Source organism: Diaporthe amygdali (genome assembly GCF_026229845.1).
Source record: "Diaporthe amygdali strain CAA958 chromosome Unknown NODE_1_length_4327563_cov_65_473760, whole genome shotgun sequence".
Classification (NCBI taxonomy): Eukaryota; Fungi; Ascomycota; class Sordariomycetes; order Diaporthales; family Diaporthaceae; genus Diaporthe; species Diaporthe amygdali.
The window spans coordinates 2,597,351-2,615,296 of record NW_026517021.1 but is presented as its reverse complement, the minus strand read 5'-3'; the positions used below and the strand labels follow the sequence as shown (position 1 = coordinate 2,615,296).

The following is a 17,946-nucleotide window of genomic DNA, read 5'->3' as shown; positions in this document are numbered from 1 at the left end:
ATTGCAGATCGAGGAGCACCCGTACCGAGCCGAGGTGTACTGTACTTATTCAGGGCGGTGAAATGGCTCGCCCACTTTCTTAGCCAAACTTTCTACAGCGAAGACGTCGTGAGCATGCTTGGCATAGGAGATCCAACAGGAGCCTCGCGATGACCTCGAAATATACAGCCAGCATAGGCGTGCATTCTGAGACCGATCTTGAACGCGACTTGGATGGCTTGAGCCTAAGAAGGCAGCATTCCCTCGCGGGAGAATCGCGTAGGGTAGACTGAGGGCATCGATATACGCGTGGCTAGTGCTCAAGTCCCAACCCCGATCGGTTGCGTCCCAGCGAAGTTGTATTGCAGCGACCCTCCGTATGTCAGATTGGAATATCCCATCTGGGTATTATTGTTGAGGCCCGTGGCCAGATATCCACTGTTGTCGCGTCCTGATGGGTTTCCTGACCCTGCCTTGGTATAATTCGGGCCATTTGAGGGTTTGCCTTGTTGGCTTGTGCTGTTCGAGACGGTATGTCTGGCATGGTGCCCTGAGGATCCCTCGCCGAAGTAAAGGTAATCCGATGGTTTGACCTTGTCATTGTTTCGGTAGTTGGACGACATCACTGGCTGTGATGTTGGTGGTCCCATCTGGGCTGCGTTTGAGGGCTTCCTCCGACCAGTGAGTGGCTTTGCAGCGGACATCTCTTCGGAAGGGATTCTAGCTGGTTCAGGGCGGAGTTGTTCGTGTTGTGCGTCATCCTCGTAATCCCTCCCAGAGAAGCAGCATGAGAACATCGTGAGCTGGAAGTATTTCGTGGTTATGTAGGGATTTGAGGAAATACGCCCAAAGTTGAGAACCAAACGAGACCGACTTCCCTGCTGCGCAGCATATATAGGAAATGCGAAATGAATTTGTAAGAAAGGTCATTCGCCCATTAATAGAACGTACGCCAGGAGCCATGGTGGCTGTGCTGGACGTGACCTACTCCTAAGCAATCCTTCCACCGATGAGCCCTACCCTAATCGCATAGTCGAGAGAAAAGCAGGCACCTAGGGGCTATTGTGCTCATGACGACGACGGGTTGGCCGACCTTTGGTTATCTCTTATAGAGTCAGTAATGCTCATGCTAATGCCAACGTCGGGGGAGATATTGGAAGAGCTCCGTCATATTTTGAGATGGCCCCTGGTCGATATGCAGCCTTGGTATCCTTTCTCGGTAGATATGACCGTGGACCTCTTGGCTGCCTTGGGGCACGCACAGCCCTACTCAGCCGTGGAATGAGCTACCTCTTGAGCTTGGCCGGGACCCTACCAGTCCATGTCTCTCGCGGCAATTCCATTGTTCTCTCGGGAGACAGGGAGTTGTCACATGCTGAGGCTCCAGCCTTGGGTTTATGTGTAGACCTGGACGTTGCTATGATCGTTGTCAATTGGAATTGTACAACACCAATTTCGCTGGATAGTCTAGACCGTTAGATGTGTACTCTCAGATGCACTGATAGCCAGCCCAACATGCCGCGTGCGCTGGGTACCCAAGGTGGGTTTTGGGTTCCAAAGGTACTGTGTTAGACTCTTGACTTTGGGATGCAAGGGACCAGGGGTAAAGCTGGCCGTCCCCTGGGCCATTGGGAGACACGCCTCACCCGCCCGCAGCCCATCGGCCCATCTTCCCATCTAGCATAGCATTACCTCCCACACCGGGTCGACCTCCCCAGTGCTCCCAGTGCTCCCCACTACCGAGCTGGTCAACCATTTAAGCTTAGCGCATGCCGCGGTAAGCACGGTACGGCACCTACGCACACCGCAGTCTGCTGCTACCCTGCTGCCCTGCCGCCCTGGCCAGGCTGGTACATGCTGGATGTACTGTACACAGGCACCCAGTCCAGCCTTGGGAGGTCGAGGACACATGCAGGACAGTTCCATTGGGCGAATTGAGCGAGGCCAAGGGCGTGTTCATGCATCGTCGACCGTTGCAGTACATCCGACCCCAGACATAGATAGCCCTTCGCAAACCCCAGACGACCGATTGCTCAATCGAGGGCGCCATCATCTGTTTCTTTGTGTCGATCCATTGCTGCTAGCTCGTTGTTGAGAGACCACGTCTGCTCCACTCCTCAAACCCCATCGCGAGCTCCATCGAGTCAACGCCCGCTGCTGATTCCCAGCCTGACCCGTTCCCTAGCACCGACGCTGCCTCGACGCTCTCAATCGCTCAATCCCACAGCTTCCTCGCCCCTGTGTCAGACCGCGAACCTCAAGCCGATCCGATACTTGCAAAGCTCGTCGACTGCTTGGCGCTGCAGTCGAACAACCCCACCGAGAGGGCAGCCCGATCCTAGTACTGCCCAGGAGAGGGCATGCTGCTTTAAACATGCGAAAGAGGGAGACACACCCCTATGTCTCTCAGCACAATGAACGGTGATGGCAGTCTAGTTCGGTGTCTTGTGGAGAGGCTCACTACAAGGGTAAGGAGACCACGCCAAGGGAAGCCCGAGGATGGCATCGGATGCCGCCCTTCCTATGGTACGAAGGATGGGGAGAGAACACTGGTGCTGACATCCTGCTCGCCCCAATGTAGCTTCCACACCGAACGGGCACCACTAGCCAAGACCTCGCTCAAGATGACATCGTTCTCATCACTCGTGCCACCCTGCTGAAGGTCAGCGCCGGCTCCATCAACGTCGTCCTCGACGCCCTGATGGGCTTAATTGAGGACCTAGGACGACCGTACAAGACCGGAGCCATCTCAACCCACCCGCCTCATGTCCTCATATCCGAGATCTATATATTTGGCCTCATCGCCGATTGCTGTACCAACCATTGGAATGCATTGGGCGGTGTTCCGTCAAACCCCGAGTCCTGGCGACTGAGAAGTGCCCAGAGGGCTAAGCTGCCCCTTCCACAGACGCTCGACTCTGCATTGGTGACCAGGGTTTTGGACGTGTTGAGGCTGTACGCACGACCTCTCCCGGAAGCATACAGTCTATCGACCCAGACCCTGCTTGATGAGTTCAACATCGAGCGCACCGTGGTGGCGGACCACCCCGAACCGGCCACCCCTTTGCCGCCCGCTGGCAGCGAGCAGCCTATCGAGAGCCAGGCGCTGTTTGACTCTCGGATAGAAAGCCTGGAGCGCCAGGGCAGGACAATTGCCGAGTTCGTCAGTGCTTCCAACTGGACGAGCTCGTTCGAGTATCTGAGAAAGCTTATTTACATGGTCCGGACCGCCACGTCTGCGCAAATCGCAGCCCCCCAGACGCCAACGAGCGCGGATGAAGAGTATACCGCGCTGATCGTGCTCCGCCTGATAGGCTGCTTCTGGGTGGACAGTCAAAAGCTTGGCCTGATCATCCAGGAGATCTGCTCCAGTTATCTTCACTTTCGGAGGCCGTTCCAGCATACAATTGCCATTGTGACCCCATTATTAATCACAAGATGGCTAGATCGCTACCCGGACGAGTTCGTTGAGTTGCACACAATTCACAAGAGGTTAGATGGTGGGCCAGACACACTCTTTGATATGACACAGACTGTTGTGCATGATAATGGAAGGGCAGACTCGGTTGCCGATGGCGTCAGGCGGAAGTTTTTGCTCTACCCGTTGCAGATCACCTTGCTTTTCCTTCTCCCTGATGTGTTTGAGGTTGCTAGCAACCTGCGAGAGGCCAAGAGTGGTAGTATGTCCAAGAAAGTTGCCTTTCTTGACGGCCTAAGGAAAACTCTCAGGAACAAAAATGAACAGGCGGCGTACTGTCTCGTGCTACTTCTGCGTGCGGCCCGGCATTTCGACCTCGAGAGTGACTCGGCGTTCATGAGTTACGCCCTGGACGTGCAGGATGAGATTCGAGACGCTGTTTTCCGGCGTAACAGCACGGGTCCAGACAATGGGCTGTTTGATCAGGACATCATGACCGCTGCTTTTATGAGCTTAACAGACCTTAACTACGAAAGCTGTGTCGAGTCCTTAGCACCATCCTGCCTTGCTCCGAGCACTCCGCTTGGGTTCAAAATTGCTGTGATCCAGGCCTGCTCACACTTTGCAGGATTGCAAGAGGCAGACCGTTATATGCAGCTATATGCGATCGGATTCGAGTTCACGCTCGCACAACTCAAGGTCTGTATCACAAAGCAATCGCACACATCGATCAGGACTGACTTTTGTGTTAGACGATGTCCACTATATTTGTCGTGGGCGACCACGGATCTTCGCGCAAGGCACTGGAGCTAGTTGACAACAACAGCATGCTTCATCATATCATCTCGTTCCTCTGTGTTTGCCCAATTGACGTCTTCACGAAGATTCCAAAGGACAGAAACAAGAACGAATTCTTCGAAGAGAGCTTCGAGGCCTTCCTGCCCTGCTTGGTCACCTCAAATGAGCAAGTGCGCCGGTTAGCTGCGCAGGTAACCGTACGCGTATTCGGCAGTACGATCATTATGGAGTCTCTCAAAACGTCCGAAAGGATATGCTCTCTTGCGTTCAAGCAAAAATTCTGGAAATTGACCTCACTTGTACTGAGCGACCTTTTCGACAAGGTTGACTCTCAAGACCTTGGTGCAGGCATCAATTCGATCCACGGGTACCTCGAATCCAGGCTTGTTTTGCTGCGCAAGCTCCCAGAATTGGCCAACTTGCCCGAAGAGATATCTGAAAGAGCGGCCATAACCACCAGACTCGAGACACTATTGCTGGTCTCATTGTGCTCGGCGAAAATCGAGACGTGTCAACTAGTCATCAGCTGCTTTGGTCTGTTCTTCGAGGAGTGCCGGATTGTTGAAACCGCGTCTTCAAGTACCGCGAAAGCAGGATTGTCGCTCCTTCGAAATGGCGATGTCTTCCGAGAAATCGGCTCGCGCGCGTTCCGCTTCACCGGTCTCGTCGCCTTTCAGAAAAGAATCCGCGGCCTGCTGCGGCGAATGCAATATCCGAGCGCAGGTATCTTGGATGCATGGGCCCTAGCATTTGACAGGTGGCTGCATTTATCGAGAGATGTGTCAACTACAAACCCGGAGACTACATCTGAAATGTCAGTGGCTGAATGGCGGAATTACTCTGGCTTCCTTGCCTCTCTCGGTGGTGTTTGCGTGGCCGACCAGACTGCGATAATTGACGACCCATCTCTTGGAGGTCTGAAGTGGATTGACCGACTGTCTTCCGAAAACCAAGAGGACACAATACTCAACAGGTACCTGAGGCTCAGCATCCAGCTCCTTGCATGCGGCAATGTACGTGTGCGGGAGACCACGCGCGAGGTGCTTTCCTCGGAGATCTCGCCGGCCCTGTACCAGCCACTCTTCAAGGCCCTCGAGTCGGAGCTGGATATCCTGTTCACGGGTGCATTAGAGTCAGCTGTTAAGGGTCTTGATAGCGAGATCATATTCGCTGAGCAGTCTATTTCTCTGCTGCGCGCATTGGTGGACAGACTGGATGGCCCTTCCGATCTGGGAGCAGCATCGTCTGTGCATCTAGGTGCACTCACTCTAAACTTTGCCAAATTCCTCGACGGCGTTCCGGATACTAAGAACAGCCTCATGGTCAAGATCAAAGTCTGCCAACTCTGTGAGGCTGTCGTGAAGAAAAAGGAACATCTTAATCTGAGGGATGATGTTCGCATCCGCAATCAGCTCCTCGAGTACATATTTAGCTGGATCGCCAGGCCACGTTCCCCACGCGCAGAGTCTGCCGCAGCGTTTGGGCCTGCGCGTCCCGATGATTCCCTGAGGATTCAGAGAGATCTCGACAGGGCTTGTCTCAGATCACTGGCTGAGCTGACGTACCGTCTTCCACTGCAACCAGGCGACGGACAGTCAGATGTTGGTACTAGTGAGCTGAAGTCACAGATGTTTCACACTTACTTCAACCGCTTTTTGTCGCTCCTAAATCTGGAATCGGCGGAGGCGAGCAGGCATGACCACGGCACTACCGCCAGGGATGACAGCATCACAAGCTCTGAACTTGCGATCACCGTTCTTTCCAATCTTCTTAGTGCGAACATTGACGTGGGCCTGAAGCACTCTTTGAGTATAGGCTATCATGAGAACGTTGAGATAAGAACAGCATTCGTGAAAGTCCTCTACAACATCTTGATGCAAGGCACCGAATTCAACAACCTGTCCGACACTGCCGTTACGGAAAAGTATGACGAGTTGCTAGATCTCCTGACTACTGATACGACTCTGGCAGCTGCTATCAGCGCAGTATGCCCTAGCAGTGAGGTCGATGAGGTGACAATATCACTGCTGAACATATTCGAGACTAGAGGTATGAGCTTCGCTTTGCTGGAAGCTCTCGTTAAGCAGGAGATTGAGGACACGGAAAACGAATCCGAACTGTTGCGGAGAACTTGCGTGGCCACAAAGATGCTTTCAATATATGCGAAATGGAAGGGCACAGCGTACCTGAAAGCAACATTGCAAAAAGTCGTGGAGCGGCTAATGCTGACTTCAAAGGACCTGGACCTGGAACTGGACCCAGCTCGCGTCACGTCACAAGAAGAGCTTCAGAAAAATGCGCTGCAACTTCGCATAGTGGCGAAGGTCTTCATTGATGATATCTGTGCTTCCTCGGCGAATATCCCGTCACCATTCCGAAAAATCTGCAGCATCATATCCACAGCGGTCATGCCTAGATTCCCGGAGGCCAAGTACACTGCTGTAGGCGCCTTCATCTTCCTCCGTTTCTTCTGCCCAGCTATCGTGGCACCTGAAGTCGAAGGCTTAGTGTCGACTGCACCGTCCAAGGAGATGCGTCGAGGGCTGCTTCTCATTGCGAAAGTAGTCCAAAACTTGGCGAACAATGTGCTCTTCGGGGCCAAGGAACCGTACATGTTTCCCCTGAATGACTTTCTTACCCAGAATATCTACAGGGTGACAACCTTCCTGCGCGAGATTTCAGTGTCGCCTGAGAAAACAGATCCTCCCAGCACGAATGAATCCTTCGACTTTGGCTCTTGCGTGGCTCTACATCGCTTCCTTTACGATCACTGGGACCAAGTGCGGCAGCGACTCGCATCCCAGGAGAGAAGAGACTTTGTTCGGAACCCGAACGAAATTTCTCGTATGCGCTCACCTGTTCTTGAGCCCCTGAGGAATCTCATCTCGCACCTCGGCCCACCAGCGCTGGCTGTCACTTGGAACAGGCCCTTGATTTCAGCCAACAGTCCGCCAGCTTACTCTAGATTTCAAAATTTCATGCTTCGCAATGCTTTCCGCAGTACTGAATCGTTTGTCACAGCCAGGGCTGTATACGATGGTGGAGAGAGCAAGGTAAGTTGAAAAAGAAAGACCTGACAGAAATATGACACGTCCCCTGTAAGCCATGGCTGACAGCTGACTTTTTCACTTTAGGATGGCTTATCTATCATCTGCATTATCTTGAGGAACATTGATGACGAGAACATTGATTTTGATACTTTGATATACTGCTACTTGAAGGTGAGTAAACACAGTTCTCGCTGTCATGACTTTTCGCTGTTGTCAACAGCGCTGCTTTTCCAGGATGAGAGTGGCGACCGGGACTCGTCACCACACTGACACTATGAACAGATCGCGAGCCGCCTGTGGCATCGACCTTTTGGACTGCTCATTGACGCAACTTGCTACAATGGGCAGAACGACGAACCTCAGGATGAGCTCTTCCACAAGCTGGAGCTTCTTACTCCAACAGAGTTGTCAAAGCAGCTTAGCCGTGTCTACATCTATAACATGAACAGTGCATTCCGGTGAGCAGACTTCTGTCCCTGCATATTGTAAATATAACGCTAAGATGACTGGTGATGCAGCAAATGCCTGCGTCGTGTTCTCCGTGTTTCCACCAGAAAAGATGCGAGCGTCTTCAACCCCAACAACATTGAGTACCATCTCGTTGGCAGTATCAAGGAATTACAAAATCATTTCCACTTCAACCAGCTGCACCTGCCAAAGGAAACGATCAGCGTCTTTGCAGACACGCGCTACGACTTTAAGCCAGTTGTACGACTGTCGAAAACGAAAGGAAGGATCGCCTGCCGGGTCATGGTAGGCAGCCAATTCGTGCAGATAACAACGGCCGAGAAGCAGGAGGTACACCCCAACTTCCGCCTAAGCGCCACCATCAATGACATCTTTCGCCTCGGCGATGTCGATGAGGCGCCCACGAACGTGAAACCCGATGACGAATCGGCTTTCGGCCTCCGAGCCGACAATGGCAAGATCATCATGTACTTCACCAGCCCTAAGAAGGCTGAGATTTTACAGACGATCCGTGCCGCAAAATCCAAGTACGGCAAGGACTCGCGGTCGCTAAAATCGTTTGAAAGACTTATTCGGCCACAAGATGTGCCGGGTACGCTTTTGAATCTTGCCCTGACGAATTTGGCCAGCCCCGATCATGTCTTGCGGCTGTCTTCGTACAATTTGCTCGGGGCTTTGTGCAAAGCCTTCAATTTCACGGTCGCGTCAAAGGTCGTGTGCACGCGAGACATCGCGGTGCCGTTAGACCCATCACGATTTATAGTAGAAATCAGCAAGACGCTCGCTCAGGCTGAACCACAGCTTACGTCGGACTTTCTCAATGAGTTTTTCGTTGGCTGGGACAGCTTTTCCGAAGAGCAGAAACCTTTGAGTCTAGCTTATCTGGCGCCGTGGCTGCCTGGCCTCCGATCATCAGTGCTGGCGGCTGAGCCCGACAGTGACAAAGGTCGAGACAAGATCGCGAGTCTTTTCCGGAAGTTAATCGACGTGACTCTGTCTGACCCGACTTTGAGCTTCACTTTGGAGCAGACGATCTGGCCAGCCATCCACGGAGATGAGGTTCTTCTCGACATCTTCCTCGAAGAAGTGATCAAGACAGCCCTAAGCATAGGTCTCCACGATGAACAGACAGAGACACTGACTTCGATCATTACGGCAATTGGTAGCATCACGCTCCGCGGCAAGATTATTACTCGTTTGCGAAAGGCCATGAACCGGTCTTCCATGCGACAGAGCAAGTACCTGCCAGACAACGTAGTCTGGCCGGAGGTCTGCATTTTGCTACAATTCTGCGTATCGCTGTCATTCGACAGTGGGATCCAGGCACAGATGTATCTTCCTGAGATTTTCCATATCGTAACGATGCTCGCGAACACTGGCTCGCCAGATATCCGCATCCTGGTGCACAGGCTCCTGGTCAATTCCATTCACGCAGCCTGCACGTCGTTTCATCTGGATGAGGCACGCCAGGCTAAGCTCAGGGGTATCCTGGAGTCATTGTCGGAAACCAGGACTGACATCTGGAGCATCACGCCCGCGTTCCCTGGACGGGACGGAGCATCAATGTCTACGACACAGGAGTACGGTCCTAACCTGGCGGCAACAGAGATTCTGGCTGGTATCATGTTCGAGATATGCTCTGTTGCCGCAATCTCCACGGATATTGCTAATGCTTGGCGATCGCGCTGGATGAGCCTCGTGGCCAGCACTGCCTTCCAGAACAACCCAGCCATCCAGCCTCGTGCTTTCTCCGTCATGGGCTGTCTCGCAAGGGAAGAGGTAGACGACGATCTGCTGTATCAGGTTCTCGTAGCCCTACGGATCAGCATCACCCGCTTCAGCGGTGAGGACAGCAACAGCGAGATGTTGGTGGCGATTGTCACAGCACTGTCACGGATGATGGCGAAGCTCCCGTCGACCTCCCGCTATGGTGTGCAGCTATTCTGGCTCGCTACCTTCTTACTGAGGCTTGTCCCGGTCAATCTGTTCAATTGTGCGGCGGTTTTCCTGGAGTCGGTGCTCACGAATATCAATACCTCAGGCGACACTCGTGGCCCCAAGCTCGTGGCACATCTTTTGCAGGGCCGCGAGCAGCTCGAGGAGGTGGCGCTTCCGCTAGACGCCTTCTACGGCATTCACTTCACAGCCGAGAACTTCCACTTTGCAGTGTGCGCATGTCTCGCCCGCGGCCTGTCGGATACCATGACGAAAGCCACAGCTCTACATGTACTAGCTACATTTCTGGATATGACAGGGACTGCCGCTGGCTCAAGTGACGGGACAGAAGCCGGGTCCAAAAAATTGAAGGACGTGCCCTACTCTCCGTACCTATCACTTATACTGTCACGAGTGGTCACACCGGAGGAGCTGAAAGACACTCTCTGGCTGGCTGGCATCAAGCCACCATCAAGCATGGCAGGTGTGCAGAAAGCGCGGACTCCCGAGAAGCTCAGTACAGTCAAGGACAAGGACTTGCTACTGAATTCAGCCATCGAGCTCATCGACTTCGCGTACCTCGAGGATGCTGTACAGAGCCGCACGCTCCAATGGATGGACGAATTGGCGAGTGGGCGGCCGAATGTGATAATGCACCTGTGCGGACCAATACTGGCTATCCTCGACGAGACGTTGCTACACTGCCAGAACTCGGCGACACTCGAGTCAGCCCACGGCCTCCTGCAGACGTTGACATCGAATCCCAAGTTCGCCACGGCCATGGAGTCAGGCGGTGCGTCGGGGCTGAACGAGATTCTGGAGGACATAGGGTTCGGAGGCCTCTGGCGTTTCTGCTCGCTGAATCCTCAACAGGAACCAGACAAGCAGTGCTTCGCGCAGACCGAGAAGTTGATCGATGTGAGTAGCAGCCGAACTCTTTCTTGAATTCTCAACTCGCCACCCAGAGACTTGATTAAACATGCTAATAATTACTGATCAACAGTTGATAATTAATGCCGGGACGTATTGAGCAGCTTGGGGTTGCTCGTGTCCGCAGAACCTGGTTCGAGTCTCACGACCGCCAGCGGCAAACAGCCCAAGGCGCGCGATGCCGTGGACCTGCCCTGCGCGACCATCATGTAAATTTGTGCATAGGCGTGGTGCGGACTGGGTTAGAATGGGCATTAGTACCTTGTTGATAGTCGCGATGCTGGATGTTTGTAAGTAGAGATATCCTGACTATAAGTCGATGTTTGAATGTTTATTGGCCCCGTGTGGTTTGTGTGTGCATGGGACGATCTCATAACTCAGCAAGGCGGTGCACACACACTTTTCCTCTCGCGGGTTTGTAATCGCAAAGGGCTGAAGTCAATGGCTGCTGTATATACGCATGCCCTACGTGAATGATAAAACTTTCCTACTTGGGCAACTTACCGCGAAGATCCAACCTCGAAAAGCCAACCATATTGCCACAGCCCTATACGCCGGACGTTGCCGATCTCATCGTGTCTCTCCCAAGGTGTTATCAAGCGTTACACAAAACACAAGCCTTGCCTTATAAATCTCTTCCTCCTGGGCGTGCATGTGCTAGCTACCCTATGCAAGCGCTAGCACCGTTCCCTATGCAGCACGTATGCACCTAACTCATGGAAGAATGCGACAAGGGCATGCTATTCTTAGTGTGTTTGCCACACACACACACACACACCTACACACGACAAGCAAAACCGGTGCCCCACCCACTACGACTCCTCCCGCAGGGCCCGTAAGCGGCTGAGTGCACCACACACTGCAACACAGGGGGCCTTTTTCCGGATTGACGGCCGAAAGGATACGGTTTCTTGTCCTGCGTCTGTCTGTTCCCAGAAGGAGAAGGGATTTTCTCTCTCTCCCTCGCGCGTGCCCCGAAAACCGGTCCTGTTCTTTTTTGTTCTACGTCACTCTACTATACGAAGGCCTCACCTGCAAAAATCCTTGGCAAACTGGCTGCCCCAAGGTTTGCCATGTGGGCGGTGGCAGGGCAATGCGTGTGTAACGTGTAACGTCCAGGTCACGGCTTGGCCTCTGGGTCAGTGGTGGAGGTGCTTGGGTGAACGGCATGTGGGTCCCAGCCGGCCAGAACAGGGCGGCGTACATATTGAAATTCTCCAAGGGATCCCCTCGTATTTGTCCGTGGATGTCTGGCTGGCAGGCTGGCTGCAAGTCTTGAGATGCAGGGACTTGCACTTCGTTTGGCAGGCTGCCGCTACTTCTGCTGCTGCTGCTGCTGCTGCTGCTGCTGCAGCCGCCGCTGGAGTAACACCCAGTAGGCTGTAGCGCCGGCTCACCGGGGGTGGTGAGGTATTGATGTTCTAAGCGACTCGACATGTAAACACTACTCCGTCGCCACCTTGCTCCACCGCTTTTCTCTTACGGGGAATCACCAAATCCGAGGTTCCTGATCATGTGCCATGTACTCGTCGTGATATGTGTCAAGGGTTGCAGAACATCCCGAGAGACCATTGCGCGTCCTCGGGGGATTTCTCGAGGCAGGTGTGGATCTGGTCTGCAGAAAACTGTTTTTCCCTCCTGCCTGGACATGACCAAACATTCCACGCGCCCCTCTTTTTTTACTATTATGATTGCGCATCTTTTAACATTCACACTGAATGCAGGAGAACCAGTGGTGGCGTTTGACTCTCCGAGGGTTGAGTAACTGAAGGCCGCGTCGACATATAACAGCCTGCTACTGAATGAGCCATGCGGTTCCGCAGGAGTACGGTTGAACTCGCAATATCTCCGGGGGCGGCCCGGCGGGCGGGAAATCCTTGGTGGTCACGCCGGCAGGCTCATGTGACCTATGCATCAGAATGAGTACAGGTGGGAATTTATCGAATTTATCGATTGATTTATTGTTGATTGATTTATTTTCTTCGCTTGTCCTCTCATGCACGCCGGGCCTGCAAGTCGCTCTGACCGAGCGGAACGAGTCTCGTTCTCGGATGCGAGGCTGGCTCTGGCCAAGGTGAGCAAGCAGGGGAAGGGTAAGGGAAGTCGACAACAGAATTGAGCGTGCGCGCGAAGGCCGATGGGAATGCGATAGAGAATGTTTCGGCTCTGCCCCCAGTTCGCGGCTGCTCGCCCACCCACACCTTTCCCCCCTCTCGGGTGTGGGATGGGTTCGGTCGGCGTCGGGCCCCCCGAACGAAACCCCCAACCTTTGGGCTATGGTCCCACTGCGAGTGCAGCTGATGACCCACTGATTGGCCAGGCTTCTGGTACGGGGAGTCTTTTTTTTAACCCTCCCACCTCCCTCTTGGAAGAATCGTGCATTTCCGGAACAAGCGCAGGACAAACCGACCTATCGCCGATGCACGCACGGTGTGTGTTTCACTTGCACAGCACCTTAGGCGCAGGATCAGGAAATAGAACAGAGAAGAAGGTGACAGAACGGTCTGGAGCACGGTGGAAGTGTTGAGGATTGATTATTGATGAGCTGAGCTGGGCCGATGGGAATGAATCATGGGATGGGAGGGCGTGAAGGGCGAGGGCGACCGGCGACCAGCGACAGCGGCTAGCGCTATGATCGCGGTTAACGGCCTCGTCTTGTCTTCCCGAGAAACCTTAGCCCCCCCCAGCAGCAATCCTTAGATCTAGATCGTGAAAAAAAGACGGGGAATTCTTTCTGGTCCCCACATTTTCAGCCGCTTCCTGGCAGGCTGTCAGGTGTGCAGCCCGGTACCGTTTGTCTGGTGCTGACATATCTGCACAGGTTCGTGCCGAGGCTTGTTGTCGTTCCCAAGTCGCAATCCCAACAGATGGGTTTGACCGTTGCTTGCAGCCTGCAGCCTGGCTGGCCCCAGCCGAGCTCCCGTAAGACGTCGTACCAGCGCGCGGCGCAGCTCGGCCTGCCCTTGCATGAAGATGACAAGACCGGCGGGCCAAAGCGTGGCAGGTTGCATTTGGGTCTTGTGGTCTTGGGGCCTGGGCCTCGACCTGGGCCTGGGTCTCGGGTCTGGGATCTATCTGTCTGAGAAAAACCATGGGACGACAGAAAGATGCAAAGATACGGGCAGGCTGCCACGATGGGAGGAGGATTGAGGTATCCAACAACCACACACAGCCAGCAAGCCAGCAAGCCAGCAAGCCAGCAAGCCAGCTAGGCCGGCATCTAACAGCCAAGCAGCCCGACCGAGGCACGTCCCAAGGCCCGACGGACAATATGAGTCATCCGTGGTGAGGGCTTCGTAAATGCTTCGTATGCAAAAAGCGAGCGCGTGACCCGCGGCTTAGGCAGTGAGGACAGAGCGAGGTAACCAGGGCTACGTGGAGTCTGACAGCGCAATGCAATGCAGCGAAGCACTATGCATTCCTGGCAGTAGGGCTGAGTAGACTTCGGATTATCTAGATACGACAGGGATGAGAAGAGCGAGCGAGCGAGCGAGCGAACGAGAAAGGAAAGAAAAATGAAAGAGGAAAAAAAAACAAGAAGAGAGTGTGTGTGACATGCGGGCCACTAGGTGCCCGCCGTTCCGCGTTCTCGGGTCCGCTCCGAAACTGGCCTGACAGCGCCTGATTAATCAGTTATTTAGAGTAGGTGTAGGGGCGACAGCCGAGCGCCAGCCCCAGCATCTCGGGCGCCTGTGGGGAAGAAGATCCACAAGGGCCCGCGATGTGCCGAAGATATGCCAGCTGGGCACCCGCGACTGAGCCACAACCGTCGGGCTGGCTCCGCTTGACAGCGCACGTCTGCAGAGCCATGGAGGGCCGGACTCAAGTGTCAACTTGTCAAGCAAGCACAAGCTCGAGATGGAAAGGTATGGATTCATGTGCTCCCTCCCCATCTGGTCCTTGGTAACCTCGCAAGCTCATGAGCTTGTGAGAGCTTGTGAACTGGTAGCTCAAAGCTCTCTACACAGCCACCAGGCAGGCGCGTACACGACGTATACACAATGACCCATAGCTAGCTGGGCCTGAATGCTGGTTGTGACTTGGTATACGCCGACGTGGCACTTATGCGAAACCCAGCTCAGCACAGCATGGGATGGGATGGGATGGCATTCTGGGAAAAGCCCATGTCTGCGGGTGCATGTGTAGTTGACCAGTCGCATGGGGAATTCGAAATTTTCTCCCAACAGAGAGGCCTTAGGTGTGGCAAAAAAAACAAGCCACAGGTCGTGGTGCCTGCATGCAGGCCAGCATGCGTGTCGATTGTTCCTGGGATGGTAATCACTAGCCACTAGCATTAGTCTAATCTGGGGAGATGGTAGATCGGATACAGGCCATACAGGCATATGGCCATCCATACAGACAAAGCAGTGGCCCAATGAATGGTTTACGGCAGATCTGGGCGCGGAAACGGGTACGGGTACGGGGAGGTGGGGGGCAGACCAGACCCTCTTGTGTGGCTCGGCTGAGTCTTGTCCACCCTCGTGTCTCGCCAATTACGCATGTTCTTCTGGCTGGAGGCTGGTGGCTGGAGATTCTGCTCCCATTGCTGGCAGCGCGGGTAATCGTCGGCCATTGCTCGCCGATTTGGGGCAAGAACTAGCATTTGCAGATCTCAGCCCTGTTTTCTGGTTCTGGTTGTTGATTTTCTTTTTTGGGGCCCAAGGAACCACGTGGGTTGGTGCATGCGCCCATTCACATGCCGTCGCCGAATGCCATGGCAGCGGATGGAAAAGTCCTCAACAGGCTAAAGTGTGGCTGAGCAATGCCACAATAGAGTGCCATAGTGCCAGGCGGGTGCAGGCGGGAGGGAACTGACTTGACTTGACAGCGGGCAGCCTCGGCAAATCAAGGGTCCAGACGGCAAGGACCCTTGGATTTCTCACAATCCCAATACCTGGCACCCAGCACAGCACTGCGCAGCACTGCACCCAGCGCAGCACCCAGCGCAGCACCATACTGGCGGGCTGGCGGGCGGTGGTTACAGTGGCCGTCGAAGCGAGGCCCAAAGGGGAAAGTATAGCAGAACCTGTCTTGGCCCTGGGTGGCCTCGCCTTGTTTGATGCACCAGCTATTCGCAGTGGTAGACCACAAATGTCCCATGCCAGAGACCACAAGCATGCAGAGATTTCCTTGCTGTTCAGAGGCAGCCAGCCAGCCAACCCGCCAGCCAGCCCGCCAGCCCTGGTCTTAGTCTTGGTGGAGGATGGATATTGTAATCAAGCATCAGTTGTGCTCCGGCGAGAGCGGAACCTTGGAGGAGGCTCGGACCCTCGGAGTTGTATTATGTGTACGTGGGATGTGGGAGGGTTAGTGTTAGTGTCAGTCTGAGAGTGTGTAATCCTGCTCCTTCCACAGGCACCTAGATACTTCCTCTGCTGTCTAATGCTGTCTGAGAAGGTAGGCGCAGCAGCCTCCCCCCCCCTGGCCCAACTTTCCAAATTCAACCACCACCACCACCACCACCACCAACCTTACCACCCCCCCGGTGTGTCTACCACAATGAGCCACGACCCCAATCTTTCAACGGTCCGGCTCCGCAGCGATCAACCCGAGGGACAGGCGCACGACCCTTGAAGCCAAAAACTGTCATCCTCGTCTTCCCTCCCAGACCTTCCCTCGTTTTGGGGTATTGGGGGAGCACAACCGACCACTGACGACGTCACCAGTGCATGATGGGCATGCAGAGGGGGGCCGATTGACGAATCAGACCCCTATCGTCCACGGAGCAGAGAAAATCATGACGATCTTTGTTCATTTGGAAACAGTTCTCCAAGGCTACTTTTTGTTTTCTCGACGCCCGCTGCGGCACCCAAATTATCTACAATCCAGTCCAGTCGCCAGGGACCCTGAGAGACCAGAATTAGATTATGTATGACATCGTCTCCATTGGCTGTGTGCCAGGAATCTCGAGAACCCAGCACAGCAATTACGGTTCGCCTGGCTTGTTTTGCATCCCCCCTCATCGCCATTTAGAATTCCCCATCAGCATCAGCATCATAACATCATCGGCATGACACAAAGCCACAGAGAAAAGGCAAAACAGAGAAAGCATCAGCCAGTGCCTGTGGGTCCTGAGAATGACCATACACACACACAAAGAGTGCCAGGTCATGCGCAGCATAATTCCGTCGCCCGCGGTACAGCACATTGTGCACCCAAAGGTGAAAGACTGACATGGCTCAGAGAGTAAATGATCGCCCAAATCCATCTCCCTCTACGGTTGGCCCACTCGTCAACCTGCTAGCAGTACCTGCCTACAGGGAGCCTGGGGGATGGTTTCTCCAGCCGAAGTCATCACACTATCTGTATCTCACCAAGCTTAATACCACGCGAGATTAGCCCACTATTGAGATGTGACCGGCCCCGAACCACTTGGGCTTGCCTCGTCATCCACAGCGCCCATCAGGTTGAGGTCAGCCACGAGGACAAACTTGGGGCGTAGTAGCTGTTCAGTCTGTCCGTCAGCCGGCCTCGCCCTTGTGTGCGAACGTCCAAGTCCGGATCTCCACGGATCGACAGCAAGCTGTCAGCGAACGCTATTGTTCACTGCTGTTCACGGTCCAGGCTAAGCCGTGTACCTGGCAGCCTGACGCACAGCTAGCTTCACACTCTGTGGTGATTGTTGTGTTTTCAATCGCCAGCAGCCCCGAAGGCGACGTTGACGGTGATTATACAGCGACGCATCACCAATCCTATAGCTTCTGTGCTGACCTGCGTTCCTGTCACCCGATCTATACATGTTGGTCTGATCGGATGTCCAGGCCTCGATCAATATCAATAAGCCTTCGCAAGTGGCCGGACGAAGAATGACTCTCCTGACATGACGGCTGACAGAGCCGTGGGCGGACGGTATGACTGATGGATGACCACTCCACAGTCGCAGGCTTGCATGGCTTACCCAAAGTCTAATTAGGTTAGCCCCGCAAGGAAATATTCCCCCTTTCGTATTAGCGGCGTGGACACCCGGCGGCCCATTTGTAATTCGGTGCCTACCATAGTAAATCCGGTCCTTTTCCCTGGGGGGGGGGGTCCCACCGGAGGCCGTAGGTGTGAGTCTGTGTGCGTACATACATCGCAATGCACTCATGCCCATGCTCACACACCCACCATGTGTACATCGGTACTCTCGGGTACGTACTTTTCGCACCCCGGCTCAGTTGACAAGGGTTGTCCTACCCGTCCTTGTGCTCTTACGACATTCGACATCTTACAACTCGACCCACGCCCACACCCTTATTCCCATTCCCTCTATATATACAAACTCCCCGTCCTCACAATGGCACTGGCCAACTTTAAATTCGCCACTCCCCCATCAATCTCACTATCTCGAAATCCTCTACAGACTTCACCATATATCCATCCGGCGTG

General features: G+C 54.1%; 2 protein-coding genes across 2 annotated transcripts; one reads left to right on the top strand and one right to left on the bottom strand.

Moving 5' to 3' along the window:
* Positions 1-299: 299 nt before the first annotated feature.
* Positions 300-942, bottom strand: J7T55_006369 (uncharacterized protein; the record flags this gene model as incomplete). The annotated part of the gene is made up of 2 exons (XM_053143545.1): positions 300-782; positions 931-942. The coding sequence occupies 2 exons, from the start codon at positions 940-942 to the stop codon at positions 300-302; spliced, it is 495 nt and encodes a 164-aa protein (XP_053001134.1).
* A 1,536-nt stretch (positions 943-2,478) lies between these two features.
* Positions 2,479-10,791, top strand: J7T55_006368 (uncharacterized protein; the record flags this gene model as incomplete). Its single annotated transcript, XM_053143534.1, has 8 exons — positions 2,479-2,505; positions 2,561-4,096; positions 4,150-7,141; positions 7,217-7,248; positions 7,330-7,416; positions 7,528-7,703; positions 7,764-10,566; positions 10,744-10,791. The coding sequence occupies 8 exons, from the start codon at positions 2,479-2,481 to the stop codon at positions 10,789-10,791; spliced, it is 7,701 nt and encodes a 2,566-aa protein (XP_053001133.1).
* Positions 10,792-17,946: the final 7,155 nt, after the last annotated feature.